The 19,471-nt window shown below is 36.2% G+C and overlaps 1 protein-coding gene across 2 annotated transcripts in view; it reads right to left on the bottom strand.

Annotated features, from left to right (window-relative positions):
- LOC131246247 (glucose-6-phosphate 1-dehydrogenase, cytoplasmic isoform-like) overlaps positions 1-19,471 on the bottom strand; it is an 82,586-nt gene that overhangs the window by 50,364 nt on the left and 12,751 nt on the right. For both annotated transcript variants that reach the window (XM_058246174.1, XM_058246175.1), the window contains exons 3-7: positions 7,095-7,180; positions 5,585-5,651; positions 5,313-5,499; positions 1,241-1,398; positions 1,079-1,147 (exon numbers count right to left, since the gene is read on the bottom strand). In XM_058246174.1, coding sequence (XP_058102157.1) covers positions 1,079-1,147; positions 1,241-1,398; positions 5,313-5,499; positions 5,585-5,651; positions 7,095-7,180 — 567 coding nt within the window. The remainder of the gene's footprint in view (positions 1-1,078; positions 1,148-1,240; positions 1,399-5,312; positions 5,500-5,584; positions 5,652-7,094; positions 7,181-19,471) is intronic.

Raw genomic sequence — 19,471 nt, 5'->3', positions numbered from 1 at the left:
AATACAGACAATGGGCCATGAAATTTGCAAACTTTTGTAGGTCAGATCTCATCTCCAAGAACTTCAGCTATTTGACGGTACCAAAATGTCCTTCATTTTGATAATCAAGCAGCGGGCCAGATAGCAAATAATCCATCTTCCACGAGAACAAAGCATATAGAAGTGGATTATCATTTTAGTCAAGAGAAGGTCGCATCCAAGGAGATCATCACCGAATTTTTACTAAACCTTAACCTCACATACATGGCGCTTTACTAAATAGCAAGCAGGGCATGATTAATATATATGCTCCAGCTTGAGGGGGTGTAAACATCCAGTTTGGGCTAATTCGTATAGAGGCTCATTGGGCCATTGGGATCTCTGATGTATTGGGCTGGTTATAATGGGCCTTGTCTAAATGTTCAGTTCCTCTCTGCCTTCTTCTTCTTTTCTTGTGTGGACGCCCAACGTCCAGCAGCATCACCATCTTGTCGTCCTTTTTACAATTCTATTGATATAACTAATATGCTTCAGGGGACAATAAAGAATTGATGTCTTCTGAGGTGGATAACATGGGAGACACATATACTAAATTATCAGCAAATGGAGCCAAAAAAACTCATTTGATTGGTTGCCTTATTTCCACTCAGAATTGCAAGAACCAACTCCTATAATTGTGAAACCCATATGAGATACGGAGGAAAAGGCAATTCGCTTTTTTAAATTGCTTTGGATGGAAGAAGTTAAAGCTGCATAGATTATTTGAATCGTTCCTACTATCATCAAGCAGGAACAGATCACATGTGAACATCATCATGAAACTCAAGTAACAACTCACAATATAATCCTTATGGTAATCACTTCTAATGAAATGAACAGGATAGTTGGACGGTGTACTCAATATTTTCTTCGAAGAAACAAAAAGCAATATTGATGGAGCTATGGTGATCCAATCATCCCTTTAGAAGCTTTTCTTGGCATTCTAATAACAAACTTGCATTCACTAAACTTGAGAATACTTAAAAATAAATACTGTCCATAGAACTAGTTTACAAATATCCGCACCCAAACATACATATATTAATGGAAAGAGACCCACCTGTATGTTATCAATGCTGTCGCGATTCCAGAGGGGCAAAAAAAAACGATTTGCAAAACGAAGCACCAGCTGCCAATTCCAATGGAAATAGGAAAGAAAGACCAAATGAGTGGAAAGATGTTAGAAAAAAAATACTGATTGGACTCGTGTTGCAAAGATTACCAAGTTCTGCACCAATTCCTTTCCCAAGTAGTGGTCAATACGATAAATTTGTTCTTCACCAAACAACTCTCCCAACTGGGCAGTCAGTTCTTCTGCAGAGCTCAAATCCTTGCCGAAAGGCTTCTCAACAACAATCCGAGTCCATCCACCAAGATCAGCTGGAAAAGAAAATATACTCATGGTTATCAAGATTGACATTTCTACTTGTGTAGGGATATTTGATCATGGCAAGCCCAGTCAAAATGTCGGAGGAAAAATCTGCTCTAGAACAAAATTGACTAAAAGCAGAAAAAAATTATCTAGCTGTTAAGTGGAATAAGTGAACCGACCTTAACAATCAACAAGTTACTAGAGAGGGTATCATGGTGAGCACTAACAAACATAAATTTCTACCAGGCGGGAGATCCCAAGATATATCAGAATAACTTTTATTCATAGGAATTTTCTTTCCTCAATTATATTAGTATTTCAATAATCTTGATCCCTTGTTGTCTCAATAGTTTTGAAGGTAACACTTATATTACGTAATGCATGTATGTAACAAAGAGGTCACTTATCATATCTTCGTTTCCTCTTTTTTAGTGTTTTCCTTGGATTTTGTATCATTGTTTTTTAGAAAGTTGTTGCATCTATCACATTAGTTATGTATTCTAAGATCTAAACTGACTACCTAATTCCTTTTGCCTAGTGTTATAAGTATCGATGATATCGGCCGTTATATCCCACGATATATCTTGTATCCCACCTATGCGATACAAAATCTACAAAGTAGAGCGATATATCCCACATGTTCAATCCGGTGAACATTTTCGATTTTCAATCCTTTTTTTCTATAAATCATTTCAAATCGGTGTCAAATTGTTACAAATCCATGATTTTTCATGCTTTGAATGAAAAATCATAGATTGGGAGCTTCAATTTCGAGATTTGAAGGAAATGGGCTGAGTTGTGGAAAATTGAAAAATAAAAAATTAATTCCCAATTTCTCCCAAATCGGTTGCAATCTTTGTATCCAAACATAAAATCAAACATGTATGTAACCTGATCTAGTGATTCTTCTTTTGCTTTTGAATGTATTGTTTGTGTTTCCACGCATCTTCTTACATTTATAAATTATATGAATAGACTTTGAATATACTTGCATCAATTCATTCAGACAACACATAGATTAGGACCCCATGCAAAGAAAACCTATTATGTGCACTTGTTTTTTATACTGTTTTGATTTATATGTATTGATGTCTTTTTTAACAATCACTAAAGTTTCATTGAAAAACTCGATCAATTTCCCAATGTTTTCCCATGTTTCCAACAACAATGATACATTACACGATACAACCGACATATCCCATGCAATAATTGATACGTATCTGTATCTCAAGGGTGCGATATGTAACGTGATACTGATATTTCGAACACTGCTTCTGCCCCAATGTCTGCTTCTCATATTGCTTGTTCAGCTTATATAACTAAGTTTGATAACATTATTTTTAAGAAAAATAATAATGTAATTACAAAAAATGTCACAAAACAAAACTACCACCTATCCTAGTAAAGTGGAACAGAAACAAAACCCATAGCACATACGAATACAAAAGAACATAATAGAGGACAACCCATGAAAGAAAAGGAAAACAAGTAACACCACTAAAGGAGTGAAAAGAACAAGGTGTTTGCTAACCAAGAACATCACGGGATTGTTGAATGAGTCATCAAGTTGATGACCGGAAGAGATGCTAAGATGACTTTGTCCTATGAATCTATTCTCCAAGAAAATGTTAATCAATCTCAAATTTTTATGGTCATGAAAAGTGGATTAGAAGCAATCATAACAGTGCACTTGTCAATCCACATTGTGATGATGAGGAAGGGAATTATTACCAACTTCCTAACTGCTAGAAAGCTACACCTCTAGTTACAAGTAGATAATTGGTTAGATATTCAGCCTCAATAACGAATTTTGTGATGCTTACTTCTCTTCCATGAGATGAGAGATGACCTAAGAAGAAGAAAGTACATGAACTTAAACTGATGAATCATCAATGAAATTAAGCCAATCACCATCTAAACAGATAATACCATTATGTGCAAACTTAGCCTTTCTCCATCAAGTTCTTTGCACTTGTATGCCTACAGGAGCAAAATGCAATATTGTGACAAATATCATTGCCAATCCCAAATGCTGATTTAAAACGGTATGTAGCCCTATTTGCAGATACCTTATCTTAATTCATTGGGTCATCAGTTATCTATTATAAGTGGTGGAGTTCAGTAATGTGTGGTTTCTTTTGTGCATTTGCGTCTTTATATGCTTCGGCATCTATCATCTATTATTTTTTAGAGGATTTCTCATATAGTTGACACACCGCAAAGGCATCACTTTTGGAGAGAACAACAGCCATCAGATGAAATACAATATGAAGGCACAATTGTCGTAGCCATTCAATGATGAGCTCAAAAGGAAGGGTTAAGATCAAAATTAATATAAAGTGGATTTTTTATGCAAGACACATGATTTAATGCTAGCATGCAACGTGGATATTATGAAAGAGTTCATAAAGTAATTCAATTAACAAAATATGTTAACGCACCAAGTAATTAAGAGTAAACAATAGGAAATATAATCTCATTTAACCTAAATCACATGCCCGTATGCTAAGAAATCACATGCATCAATTAAAACTAGGCCCGATGGATGAATAGAAATTCCAATTTAGCATAAGCACGTTCCACACTCAAGGGACAGATTTGTAGGTTTTTGATTTTGGTTAGGAAGGGGAATATCTGAAATTTGGAAATTAGGGTTCATGAGAATTGAGGATTTTGGAATTAGAGTTTTTTAGAAATTGGGGATCTACGGTTTAGGGTAGGGTTATGGATGGGGAATCAAGGGGTTTTAATGGGGGAAGCAAGAGAAAATCAAAGGATTGAGTGGTTGTCCATACGGTTAGCCTAGGAGCTAGCACGTGTGGGTTGTTGGGAAGGGTTTTTGGGCTCTCAATGGTTGATCTCGGTTGGGATTGAAGTTGGATGATGAAAAGTTGAAGAAAAAGATTATTTGGATGGTCTTGGATAGGAAGGGAAGAAAAGAGATGATTTTTTTTGGAAAAATACCTCTTTTGGATAGAAAGGAAGAGAGAATGAAGATGATAGATGGAAGTCTCACACCTCTATTGAATGAGGAATAGAATCATACCACACCTAAGATCCAAATCACATGGAGTATTCTTCGAATCATATGAAGAAGAGAAAAACAAAGATTTTTTTCAAAATAATGGCATTAGGGCTTCACACACCCATATTTCTCTTTTATAGTATCAAAAAAATAATAATAATAATAATACAAAAAGACACTCTCAGATAAGATTCTCAACATAAAGACGCTTAATAAATTAAAAGTTGTTCCTAAGTCCCTAATCTTAACACGAATGTAAAGTATACCAAAAATAACAAGCATGTAAACAATCTAAACAACTAAACTATTTCATGGCCCATGGGGGTCCACGATCAAAATGTCCAAGGATTATGATCCAATGGTCCGATTATCGTATCCACCCAATCCAAGAGTTCGATGTGTCCATCAAGCTCCTATATGCAACCCATGTGCATCTTCCCAATGTGGGGTCTTCAAAGATGCACGAACATGCACGTGGGTCTTTAACGTGGCTAGGAATGTGAATTGGACCAAGTCGGCCTCATGTAATGGCCATCTAGCCATATGGAGACTGGCTCAGCCCTCCTCTAGTATGGTGCTCGGATGTCCTCAGCAATTTCTCTTGGTATGTCTCAATGCAATGCCAATTACCTGAAGCAAGTGGGATATGACACCTATCATGCAAAGGGGATTGGTATCCTTTGTTTCTTGGTATATATGAATTAGACAAGTAAACTTAATCATATAGAAAACTGAAAGATAAATCTTCCAAAAGCATCAAGTAGACCTCATTCATCTAGATGAAAATTCAATAAGAAATAAAGAGTAGTTTTTACAAGCAAACTAGCCTGATAAAAACCAGTTTTAATTGAATTAAAGATTAAGTTCGTAGGATCCAAATACTCAAGAGATGCTTACATTGGTTCATGCAAAAATGTCTAACCATTTTGCAAACAGATGGATATACAGATGGAGGCAGTGCAAGGTAAAAAAGCCTCCGGGAGGAGCCTTCTTGACTGTTTTTTGATGATTCATGCTCTGATATTTCCTTGTTCAACAATCTAAAACCATCCTCATCATCGTAAGAACCACTAACGTATTTGACCTGCAAAATTTGATGTTTGAAGTAATTATAAATTACCAAACAAGCATGTTTATTATAGAATTACAAAGAAAATGACCAAATTTACCAATTGTAAAAACTTCAAAAGATCTTCTGACTGAATGGATGAAGCTCCGTTGCATTGGGTAAGATGTCTGTATTCATTGTTCACACATGAATCAATCTCCTTTAGTTATGAAATACATCACAAAAAATGCAGAACAGGAAAAAGAAAAAGAACAGGGAAAAGCGAAAAAAGCAACAATTTTGATTAGGAGTTGGAAGTTGGAACTAATGATGGAACAAACAAGAATATCAGGCAGGCATCCAAATCAGATGTGATATCAAAAAAACATTGAAAAAGGCAGAACATGCAAAATATCAATCAGAAGATTCAGAACTTATGATGAAGCATAGATCAACTAATGACAAGGTGCTGTGAGACGTGTACCTGATATTCCTAGGGTAACTGTATAATGACAAAATCGTGGTGCATTAGGTTCATTATAATAGCTCGTGGTGCATTAGGTTCATTATAATAGCTCTCTCTCTCTCTCTCTCTCTCTCTCTCTCTCTCTCTCTCACACAAGGGACTGCATGACGAAGTGTCTCAGGGAATCTTAAGCCACGCAGTTATGTGACAGGCACAAACAAATTTCTTACATGTTCATCTCTATGTAAACATTGCTATGTAATTTTTAATGGAGACAAGAAGATATCATGAAGTCACTAAGCAAAGAAAAACTGTAGGGGGGGGGTCTGTCACAACTTACAACAACAGAAAATAAAACTCATCTGCTTCCCTGCTTAGCTCCTCTATTTTCTATAATAACTCCAGATGGAATGTCAAATATTACATGCAACATTACGAACTATGTTTCACAGATCTTTTAAAACCCTCAAAGAACATGTGTTGAACATGTCACGGTACGGGTAAGGGTATGGAATCCATGTAAAATGTAGCTCGATGATATCTAAACAGTTTCCAATATTTTTTTATTTTTTTTTAAAAAAAATGTATGTCAAATTACATTTTAGTTCAGAAATCGATAATAGAAAACATTACATTCAAAAGCATATTTTACTACAAAAAATAATTATAATTACAAAAAAAGTATGTCCAAAGTGATATTAGAATATATTAATGCATAAAATATATGTGTCCCTGTATCCTGAGTGAGTGTCTGTGCGTGTGTGTGCTTAATATTAACGATTATTTTATTAAAAACAAAAGGAAAGGCTAGAAAACATAAAGAGGAATGATGAGAAACCATCCCTGGAGACTAGAAAAAGGAAATGCAAAGATTTTGGGGTTGTTCAAGTCTAGTAACTGTTCTCTTTCCCAATAGACATAACGTAACATCAATTATAACACTCTCTATTGTTAGACCCAAGCTTCATCTCCACTTAACTTCCATGAGTAGTTAATTATGATACAGAAGTTTCTGCCACATTAAGAAATGAACATGGATAAGATAAAATAACTCAAACTTGATATGACATAAGAAACAGTGAGTCGATATTTCAATTATTTCCTAACAATGTTCTGGATGTTAGGAAAATCTAGTCAAAATGAATAAACTAATAGAACATCTCACCCTCGTATCCGGTCTCTCAAACCATCATCTGAGAGCTTTGTTCGTGCATACCCAAATATGTGAACTTCACTTGGTTGCAAGAATCCCTATGTGAATTTTAACCAAAATTAATACAAGATACCAAGTATTACAGAAAGAATGTTCAGGACTCTGTGGAAACATAACTGAAAAATAAAAAGAAACCACAAAATTATATTGGAGGAAGCATATGAAACTTAATAGTTCATCAGAAAGAGATTACACCTTCCCCAAGGTTGTGAGTCTAAATGTACTTACTTCCTTAGATGACTAGATAAAACCAATGAACTAAGAAGCTTAACACCACACAATTTTCCTGAGAAATAAAATGCAGTATTAAAGTTGATATGCCTGATTTCGAACAATTTCAATGACTACACTAGGCAGAGTCACCAAAAAGGAAAAAAGGAAATATTATGTCAAAAAGACATGAATTAGAAAATAGCAAGGGCTAATTAAATATAATAACCGAAGTTAGTATTGTAACTCGTTGATTATAATCAACCTATGTGATTGACTATAAGACAGCGGCATAGCGCTTGATTGTAAGCAACCCATGTAATAATCTATTACATTGATCATGTGGGAGTTTGTGCTCTCATTGCTGGTCCCCAACCTAGATAAAGGAGGGTTGCATCAGGTTGGCTGCCAGCGCCAAACTTATGCCACAATTTTCATCACGAATCTGAACAATATGACACTTCAAACTAAAGGTCTAACCCTTGATAGTGGCAATGTTCATAATATCAATACTATTGGCCGATATATCGGCCAATATTATCGGTATCGATGGCGAGCGATACGAAACCCCTCGGAAGGCCCCTGAAATACAAAAAATTCCAAGAATCCTCTGTATCGTGCAATATATTGCAAAATATCGTGAGATATCGTAAAATATCGGGCAATATCGACTGACACTATCACTTCTACCATTTTTATCGGGGATTTTAACGTTTTCTTCGCAATTAAAGGGCCGGGAATGTTGGAAAAATCAGAAAAAAAATCAGGACAACCCCAGAAAATCGATATATATATATATATATAGGAAAAAATTTCAAGAGAGTGTATTTCGATACTTGTTGAAGCGATTGCATAATCGGAAGTTGCATTTGGTGGGCCAATCAATCGAAGTGGTGCGCTGTTCATAGGTAAGTGCGAAAAAATCTTCAATTACCTTCAATTTTGGAGTGTATTCGAGAGACAGGGATTTTCGAGTTTAGGGTTCCGGGCAGGAAGGACCAATATCCACTCTGGTTTCGAAAAAAAGGCTTCGATGCCTTTTTAGGGAAACGAATTGGTGGTTGGTGCTCTGTGGGCCCCACCATGATGTATGTGTTTCATCCATGCCATCCACCCATTCTTCCAAATCATTTTATGGAATGAGCCTGAAAATTAGGTTGATCCAAATCTCAAGTGGACCGCACAATATTGATTGAACACTCACCATTAAAAACTTCTTGGGGGCCACAAAAGTTTTGGTCAAGCTGATATATATTTTTTCCCTTCATCCAAGTCTGTCTGACCTAATCAACAGGTTAAATGTCAAATAATCATTACAGTGGGCCCTAGAAGGTTTTTAATGGTGGACATTCAATCACTAGTGTTTTCCCATGGTGTGGTCCACTTGAGATTAAGATCTACCTAATTTTTGGGACCAAGCCATAAAATTATTTTTCAAAATGGATGAACAGTGTGGCTAAAACACATACATCATGGTGGGGTCCACATAGCACCGAGCACTAGTCAACTAGCTGGTGGCAGCATAACTAGCCAAACCGTGTCCCCTTTTTACATACGCAGATTAGCTATGACAAGTTTGAGTAGCACGACTAGCTACTGAAGTGATGTCACCACATTATGTGGGCCCCACCATGATTTATGTGTTGTATCCACACCGTCCATACATTTGGAGATATCATTTTAAGGCATGATAAAAAGAATGATTTAGATCCAAAGCTCCAGTGGACCCCACCACAGAAAACAATGGGGAGAGTGACGCCCACCAATAAAGACTTCTAAGGGCTACAAAAGTTTTCGAACAAGCTAATATTTGTTTTTTCCCTTATTTCATGCCTGTGTTAACTTATGAAAAGGTTGGATCTCAAATAAACATCATGGTGGACCTTAGGAAGGTTTCGATAATGGGCGTCACTCTCCCCACTGTTTTCTATGAAGGGGTCTACTACTGCTCTGGATCTGCCTCATTCTTTGTCTTGTGCCCTAAAATAATCTCTCCAAATGGATGGACGGTGTGAATACAACACATACATCATGGTGAGGCCCATAAAACGTGGTGACATCACTTTAGTATAGAGTCTCGCCACTCAACCTATCAGTAATCCGCGTCCTTTTTACAAGTGCAGGCATATTGGTAGCCGGAGATAGATGATTTTGTCGAGGGCTCTGTAGGGCCCACCATGATGTGTGTTTTATCCACATCGTCCATCCATTTGGATAAGTTATTTTAGGGCATGAGCCAAAAAAGGAGTTAGAACTGAGGCTCAAGTGGACCATGCCACGGAAAGCCGTGGTGACAATGATGCCCACTGTTGAAACTTTCTTAGGGCCCACCGTGATGTTTATTTTCCATCCAATATGTTCATAAGGTCTGACAGACCTGGATAAAGAGAAAACATAAATATAAGCTTGATCCAAAAATTATGTGGCCCTCAAGACATTTTCAACTACAACCATTCAATCCTCACTTCTTCCTATGGTGTGGTCCACTTGAGCCTTAGATCTCCCTACCTTTTTAGCTCATGCTCTAAAATTATCTGTTAAAATGAAAGGACGACATGGATAAAACACATACATCACAGTGGGTCCCATGAACCCCTGATAGACCGTCCGTCTCTAGCTATGTATCCACGCGCCGATTGCATATGTGGTCCACATGAGATTTCAATCTACCTCATATTTTGGATTGTGGTATAAAACTATTTGAAAAAATAGATGGACAAAGTGGATAAAATGTATATATTATGGTGGGGCCCTCATATTTGAATCCAATAGCTACTGACTACTGACGGCGTCAGTAGGCAATCTGTATCCTGCTAGGACCTAGTTAGAGACGGATGGTCCTATGGGGCTCATGGTGGGGCCCGCAATGATGTTTATGAGAAATCCACTCTGTCCATCCATTTTTGCAGAGCATATTAGGACATGAGACAAAAAATCAAGTAGATCCTAAGATCAAGTGGGCCGCACAACACGAAACAGTGATGATTAAACGTCCATCATGCCCTAAACAGTCAGTTACATCATTGATGGGTATGTTTACAATTTCTACTTCTTTTTTTAACTTTTGAATGAATTAATTGTGTTTTCATACATGTTTTAATATATTTATTAATGTTATGCATTCAATTTGAATATATTTGCATTAGTTCAGTCAGCCATCGCATAGCTTAGGACCCTTTACAAAGGATACCTATTATGTGCACATCTTTTTTGAGATTTTATAATTTAAGTGTTTATTAAGATCTTTTTTAATAATCCCGGAAGTTTCATTGAAAAATTCAACAATTTTCACAATGTTTTCCCATGTTTCCCAAAAAAGTACGATAAATTACGCAATACAAACGATATATCCCGTGTGATAACCGATACGTATCTGTATCCCAAGGGTACAATACATGGTGCGATACCAATATTTCGAACACTGGATAGTGGAATGGTGGAATAGGTTTCATGCAGAAGGCTTAGATGATGATGATGACCCAAAGTTTTTGCTTTATCAAAAAATAAATTTGGTTTCATGCCTCTAGGAGAGTGAAACTTCGGGAGAGAATGATTGAGCAAAGAGTAAGGCATGAGATGGATGTATCATAAAATCAGTTTCGTTTTATGCCTAGGAGATCTCCACTAAAGCTATTTTCTTACTTAGACAATCGATGGATAAATAATAAATTTGGTTTAATATATTTATTAATGTTATGCATTCAATTTGAATATATTTGCATTAGTTCAGTCAGCCATCGCATAGCTTAGGACCCTTTACAAAGGATACCTATTATGTGCACATCTTTTTTGAGATTTTATAATTTAAAAGTGTTTATTAAGATCTTTTTTAATAATCCCGGAAGTTTCATTGTGAAAAATTCAACAATTTTCACAATGTTTTCCCATGTTTCCCAAAAAAGTACGATAAATTACGCAATACAAACGATATATCCCGTGTGATAACCGATACGTATCTGTATCCCAAGGGTACAATACATGGTGCGATACCGATATTTCGAACACTGGATAGTGGAATGGTGGAATAGGTTTCATGCAGAAGGCTTAGATGATGATGATGACCCAAAGTTTTTGCTTTATCAAAAAATAAATTTGGTTTCAAGCCTCTAGGAGAGTGAAACTTCGGGAGAGAATGATTGAGCAAAGAGTAAGGCATGAGATGGATGTATCATAAAATCAGTTTCGTTTTATGCCTAGGAGATCTCCACTAAAGCTATTTTCTTACTTAGACAATCGATGGATAAATAATAAATTTGGTTTAATATATTTATTAATGTTATGCATTCAATTTGACTATATTTGCATTAGTTCAGTCAGCCATCGCATAGCTTAGGACCCTTTACAAAGGATACCTATTATGTGCACATCTTTTTTGAGATTTTATAATTTAAAAGTGTTTATTAAGATCTTTTTTAATAATCCCGGAAGTTTCATTGTGAAAAATTCAACAATTTTCACAATGTTTTCCCATGTTTCCCAAAAAAGTACGATAAATTACGCAATACAAACGATATATCCCGTGTGATAACCGATACATATCTATATCCCAAGGGTACAATACATGGTGCGATACCGATATTTCGAACACTGGATAGTTGAATGGTGGAATAGGTTTCATGCAGAATGTGGCCGATAAGGCTTAGATGATGATGATGACCCAAAGTTTTTGCTTTATCAAAAAATAAATTTGGTTTCATGCCTCTAGGAGAGTGAAACTTCGGGAGAGAATGATTGAGCAAAGAGTAAGGCATGAGATGGATGTATCATAAAATCAGTTTCGTTTTATGCCTAGGAGATCTCCACTAAAGCTATTTTCTTACTTAGACAATCGATGGAAAAATATAAGGAAAGGAGGAAGGATCTCCACACGGTCTATGTTGACTTAGTGTATGATAGGGTCCCTAGAGAGTTAATCCGGTGAATGTTGGGAAGGAAAGGAGTTTCAAGAGGATATATTGACATAATTAAGGATATGTATGAGGGAGTCAAATGTGAGGACCAATAATGGAGAGAAGCAATTCCCCAATTACTATAGGCTTGCCCCAGGGGGTAGACATTGAGCCTGTATTTGTTTGCAATGGTTATGGACGAGTCAACAAGGCATTTACAAGAAGAGATACAATAGTGTATATGTTGTTTGCGGATGACATAGCTTAAATTGACAAGACAAGGGAAGATGTAAACATAAAGCCAGATTCATGAGTACTTAGAATCTAAAGGATTTAAAATTAGTCAAACCAAAACAGAGTATATGGAGCACAATCTTAGTAATAATAAGAGTGAAAATGATGAAATAGTTAGATTTGTTGACCAAGAAGTTTCCAAAAATGACCACTTTTGATACCCTAAGTCAATACTTCATGAGAATGGAGAGATTAAGAAGGATGTTGCCCATATAGTTCAAGCTAGGTGGAAGAAATGAAGATGTGCCTCTAGAGTTTTATGTAATTGCCATTTACCACTCAAAGTGAAAGGGAAATTTTATAAGATAGCTATAAGACTAGCAAATTTTTATAGGGTCGAATGTTGGACAGTTAAGGAACAACATATTCATAGGATGAGTGTAGTTGAAATGAGGACGTTGAGATGGATGAGCGGCAAGATGAGGAAAGATAGAATTAGAAATGAATACATTCGAAGGAGCTTGGGAGTCGCACCAATAGGTAATAACACCAAGAAGCACCAATTACGAGTTGTTGTTACAACCAGTGTTTTAAGTATTGACGATATCGGCCGATATATCCCACAATATATCTTGTATTCCATTTGTGCAATACGAAACGCACAAGTAGTGGTTTATATCCCACATGTTCGATCTAGTGAGCATTTTCGATTTTTTATCCCTTTTTTCTATAAATCATGTTAAATCGGTGTCAAATTGTTGTAAATCCATGATTTTTCATGCAAAAGCATGAAAAATCATGGATTGGAAGCTTCGATTTTGAGATTTTGAGGAGATAGGCGGAGTTGCAAAAAATTGAAAAAAATCAAAATTTTCCAATTTCTTGTAAATCAGTTGCAATCTTTACGTCCAAACATAAAATCAAACATGTATGTAACCTAATCTAGTGATTCTTCTTTTTCTTTTGAATGTATTGCTTGTTTTTCTGCACGTCTTCCTACATTTATAAATTATATGAATAGACTTTGAAGGTACTTGCATTAATTCAGTTAGGACAACATACAAAGAAAACCTATTATGTGCACTTATTTTTTGTAATGTTTTGATTTATAAGTGTGTATTGATGTCTTTTTTAACAATCATTGAAGTTTCATTGAAAAATTAGACCAATTTCCCAATGTTTCCAACAACATCGATACATTACGTGATACAGCCGATATATCCCATGCGATAACTGATATGTATCCGTATCCCAAGGGTGTGATATGTAACGCGATATTGATATTTAGAACACCGGTTACAACTTAGAAGTTGAAGGCTCTAAAAGTGCAAGGGGAAGGCCCAAAAGGATGTGGATGAAGGTAGTAAGATAAGACTTAATGACCTATGGTGTAATTGAAGGTATGGCCCTTGATAAAGTGGAATGGCTAGACAAGATTCATGTGGCTGACCCCAATTAATTGGGATAAGGCTTAGATGATGATGATGATGATTATGACCCAAAGCTAATGTTGTACAATTCTAGGTTGGTTGAGTTAACCAACAACGACCAGACCTTAGCCATCCACACTAGAAAATAGCATAACTATAGAGATATATTTTGATTATGTTGCATGTGTATATTCCCTTGTATCCGTGAGAATTACCATACCCTTTTCTTCATCTCATAAATAAAGCATGTCTGAATCTACCTCCCATCTCTACTTGGGATATGAGCCAAGTTTCTTGTCGACAATCCCTCGTATTGTCGCTAAAATCATCAGTCTGTATGGATGACATCAGCTCTTATGGACAATTGTTCTCATTTTGGAAAAAGGAACTTAGGACTAAGTAGAGCATGATTTAAGAGGATTTATGATCATGTCTTAGAGCCTTTTTGGTGAGTTTTTAAAGGTCTTTTGTTAAATCTTAAAAATAATCATTCGAAATTCATTTATGGTATGTGGGTTATATTTCTTGATTTCGGGTTTCTTAAGGAGGTTTATTGCATTTGGTATGTATGAAAGTATCAATGCCCCAAAAGTGGTAGCACACTTATTTGAAGTTATTTGAAGGAGTTGCGTAGATTTTGGTGAAATGCATCAGCCACATGTGGCGTCATCTAGTCGGTTGTTATACTTATATGACAATTATGCATCCAGATCTTTTGCTTATGCTGTGAGTGTGACTAGACTGTTCATGCATGCTCCATGTACTCCAGAGGCCCACTTAGATGGGTATTTTGGTCTACAACATAGACGGATTTTTTTTTCTTTTGTTATTTATGGCATTCTATAATTATGAAGCTTTCATAATATAAAAGAACGAGCGGGCAGGTGTGAACCCTAACTTCAGCCCGTTATCCTACAGTCTCCTCCTCTCTCCTCTTCTTCTCTATTCCATCTCTCTTTCCACTATTTACATACTATCAGAGCTTCATCATTTCTGATCCTTCTTCTTCTCTAAATCTTCTTATTTCTTCTTTTCTTTCATCCCCTAGTGCCCTTTATCTTGCTTGTGTTGAAAATTTCTTAAGAAACCTAAGGTTTCTTTTTTGTTTCTTTTGTGTGACGGGCCTCTTGTAATGGTCCGTCTGTGCGAGGGGAATGAAGACATCGGCTTCTTAAATGATATCATCTCACGTGTGATCGTTGTTATAGAACAATGTACTTGTTATTGCATCACGGTATTGTAACATGTGAAAGAAAAGAGGAAAAAAAGAAGAGGGGATTGGGTCCCCCTCCCCCTTATTTATATTATTTAAGTTTTTGAAAAGACATAAATACCCTCAGTAATAAAAGCAAAAAATTACACTTATATCATAAACAGCAATTCTAATCAAACACAAACAATGAATCAATCTAAAACCCTAATTTGACTTTAGCAAAGAGATAAAAGAAAGACTAGGCCCATATCAACCATCCATAGATGGGTCATACCCATATTTCGTATATTAATACTTTCTCTAAAGATGAAGTGTAGATGTTGCCGATGACAAGCTAGCAATATAAATGCGTAGACCGACTATGAGGAAGAGCCTGGTGAATACATCTGCGAGTTGATCCTATGACCGGACATATGGTGTAGAGATTTCGCCACTAAAGACCTCACAAATGAAGTGGCAATCTACCTCAATATGTTTAGTTCTTTCACGATAGACTTGATTATTTGCAATATGGGATACAAGCTAATTATCATAAAACAATTGCATTGGTAGATTCACCACAAACCCCATTTCTTGTAGCAATTTCTTGACCCATACCAGTATTTCAAATAGCACCCGCAGCGTATGCTACGTAGCGTAGTGTGGCTATAGCACTACGTAGCGTCCTAAATAGTGTAAATCGCTACAAGGGTCATAGCGTACGTTACATAGCACGTAGTATACGTAGCGTAAGCTACAATGTATTTTTTTACTATTTTATTTTTTATTACTTTTTTCATGGTTTTTCTGTCTCTAATGTTGAGGAATGTGACACCATGGTGTGCGGTAAAGGCCGTTACGGGGTCGTAAAGGCTGTTATGTAAAGGTAATGGTGGCAACCGTTACACGTTATGGGGTCGTAACGGCCGTAACAACCGTTATGGAAAAAAATGACCTGTAATTGTTGTTGACAACACGTTACATCCCCTATAAAGGCCATAATAGCCCCGTAATGGTCTATTACGGGACATATATAGGTTTTTCATATTTTTTAATCAACAATATGGGGCAGATACATGTTTTTGGGGATTTTTTCAATAAATAAAAAAATAAAAAAGAGAGACCGTAACGGCCATTACGGGGCCATAACAGCCGTTATGCCCCGTATCGTAAAGGTAACGGACGTGGCCATTACGGCCACCGTTACTGTTACAGAACACCTTGTGTGACACTTATATTGTACTTGATACTTTTAACCTATGGGATTTTTATTTCTTTTCATAATTGTGACTTGTGGTTTCAATTAGACATTATTAATTAAAGTGGTTTTCTTAGAAAGTTGTTGATGTAATAATTATTTGATTTGTCTTATATAAGTGGATTAGCTTTTGATAAATGATAACTAATAAATTGTTTGAACATGCTTATAATTGATAAAATGAATACTCTTTTAAGCATTTTTATATTTTTTCCTTTTTTCCACTATTTATTATATTTGTCCTATTTTTAAATTAAAAAATAGAAGTATCATGTAGCTTACGCTACACGCTATAGAGGGTTGAGTGCTACGCATCACGCTACCGCTATTTAAAACACTAATCCATACCAATTCAATAGTAATATGAACCATTGCTCTATATTTTGGTTCAACACTTGATCGAACCACAATACTTTATTTCTTACTCTTTCATGTAACTAGATTTCCTCTCATAAACGTATAGTATCCTGTAGTGGATCTCATGTCTTCCTAATATCATATGACCCAAAGATGATTGTTTCATCAATACAAAATTCCTTGACATGGTGCCCTTTTAAGATATCAGAGAGTTCGAATGACTACATCCATGTGCAGTACACTTGGAGAGGCCATAAATTGACTCACTGCACGCACGATGTAAAAAATATCTGGCCAAGGGATGGTTCATAGATGCGTTTACCAACCAATCTTCGATACTTCCCTAGGTCTTCAAGCACCTCTCCTTGATCACTAGTAAGTTTGTTATTTGGATCAATCGGCATATCTATTGGCTTAGTACCAAGAAGACCAGTCTTTATGAGTAAATCTAAAGCATATTTCGTTGAGACAAATTAATTCATTCCTTTAAGTTGGCTACTTCTATACCTAAGTATTGAAGATGTCCCAAATCTTTTGTGAACAAAAGCATCTTTAGATACGTCTTTAGCTTTGTTATTCCCTTATCATCATTTCCTATAACAACCATATCATCAACATATTCTACTAAAAAAATAAGGCCTGGCATGCCTCTCCGTTGATGTAAGGACATGTGATGGCCTAACTGTAGATGCATGTGTAATCAGGTTGAAGATATTCAAATAATAAAATTAATCAATTAATTGTTATCAATCATGTCGATTAAGCAAATCTCAACATAGAGATGAAATTGTTCCGTCAAGATCATGCCCCTTAACATAAAATCACGTAAACAATAAAATGGAGGACCTAGGGATATGAGGATATCCCTGATCTAGCATAAACCAGTCCACAATCAAGTTTGGATCCAATTCTCCTAACTAGCCATCCTTTTTTTTTTTTCATTCAAACCAAAAAGGAATATCCAGAGAGGAACGAAAGAGATGGGTCCGAGATTAAAAGAGTGTACGAATTTTAGGGCATTAAAGAAAAAGAAGACAATTGATTCTTACCTTTTCCTACACCTCGAAAATTTATAAAGAATGAAAACCTGAAACCGAAGCGGAATCCTCAACACCCAAGGGCCAATCCTGAAACCCTAATCTCTTTGGTAAAAGAGGAAGAAAGCATACGAATTCTCATTCATTCAATAATAAAATGGGATTTCTCACAATATATATAAGCCAAGGAAAAAACAAAAAAGTGCACTAACGCCCCTGAAAACAAGGAAAATGATAAAAAGACGCCTAAAAACAACAAGTGCATTAAAGCCCCTAAAAGGAAGGAAAAGAACAAAAAGATGCCTAAAATTAAAACACTCGCGCAGCAGGGTGTAAAATCCGCCCCATGGGCCCGCGGTCAAGGTGCGATCATGCCGCTCTTGTACCTGTAGCGCGTCAGAAAATGGGTCTGATGGACCCGACGTCCATCCACATCAACTCCTCCGCTCTAGTATTCTGTCGACGACGCCTCCTCCTCTGGTACACTTTAAAAGGTGTACCATGATGTCCGCATCAATTCACCTCGGGTAAGAAGAATTTGCTAGAAGCGAAAGTGAACTTCTGTATCTCTCGAGCAAATCGAGGTCGATGCGCTGCAACTGTCTCTGTGATCCAAGAGTTATCTATAACGGGCATGTCCCTCCATTCGACTAGGAATTTCTAGAAACCCCCAGAGCAAGTGGAAACCGCCTCGAAGTCCAAAATTTCTTCTATCTCGTCTATTCTCGATGCAGATGGAAGAGAATGTAAGATGGATACAGGAAGGTAAGTCCATGGCCAAGGTTCATATATAGGGGGGGTCTGGGAAGAAACGAGGGAACCAATAGATAAAGGTCATGACTCGCGATAGGGAACTAGATCTTCCACATTAAATGTGAAATTAATGCCCATGGTAGCAAGGATGTCTTTACTTTATTAAATGTTTGAGGTCCAGTAAAAATATCTATTAGGTCTGGGTTTAAGTATTTTATTAAATTTGTTGATGATTGGTCGAGAATGGCATGGCTTTATTTGATGAAAGATAGATCTGAATAATTTTCTACTTTTTAAAACTTTCCGCATGAAAGTGCAAAATCAATTTAATTCGAAAGTGTTTGTGTTTTGGTCTAATAATGCAAAGGAGTACATGTCTCAAGCTTTTAGTCATTTTTTTCCAAAATAGGAATCCTACAGCAGACATCATTCACACACACCCTACAACAAAATGGGGTTGCAAAACTAAACAATCGTCACCTACTTGAGGTAACACGTTCTCTCTTAATTCATATGAATGTTCATAAGAGTTTTAGAAGTGACATAATACTCATAGCATGTTTTTCGATAAATCGGATATCCTCATCTGTTTTAAGGGGTCGATCACCTCATCAAGTTTTGTTCCAAAATATTTGGTTGCTTTCTCTAACTCCTAATGTTTTTAATCTGTTTGTTTTGTCCATCAGTTAGAATCTGACCATGATAAGTTTGATCCTTGAGCAATTAAATGTATTTTTCTTGTTGCACACAGAGGAGTTATTGTTGTTATAGTCCACTTCGAAGACAATAGGTATAAATGTTACCTTTTTTTTTAGTCCACCTCATTTTTTTTAAAAGATAGCAAATTTCTTGATACAAAAGCTATTCCCACACGTATTACGGTTAACAAAGACATGCAACCTCCATCATCTACTATCTCTTACATTCCCTCTATGCCTTAATTGAATGTCTATTCACAACAAAAACAGA

This window comes from Magnolia sinica, chromosome 5, assembly GCF_029962835.1.
Source record: "Magnolia sinica isolate HGM2019 chromosome 5, MsV1, whole genome shotgun sequence".
Lineage (NCBI taxonomy): Eukaryota > Viridiplantae > Streptophyta > Magnoliopsida > Magnoliales > Magnoliaceae > Magnolia > Magnolia sinica.
The sequence above is the reverse complement of the archived record's forward strand: the minus strand, read 5'-3'. Positions and strand labels throughout refer to the sequence as shown.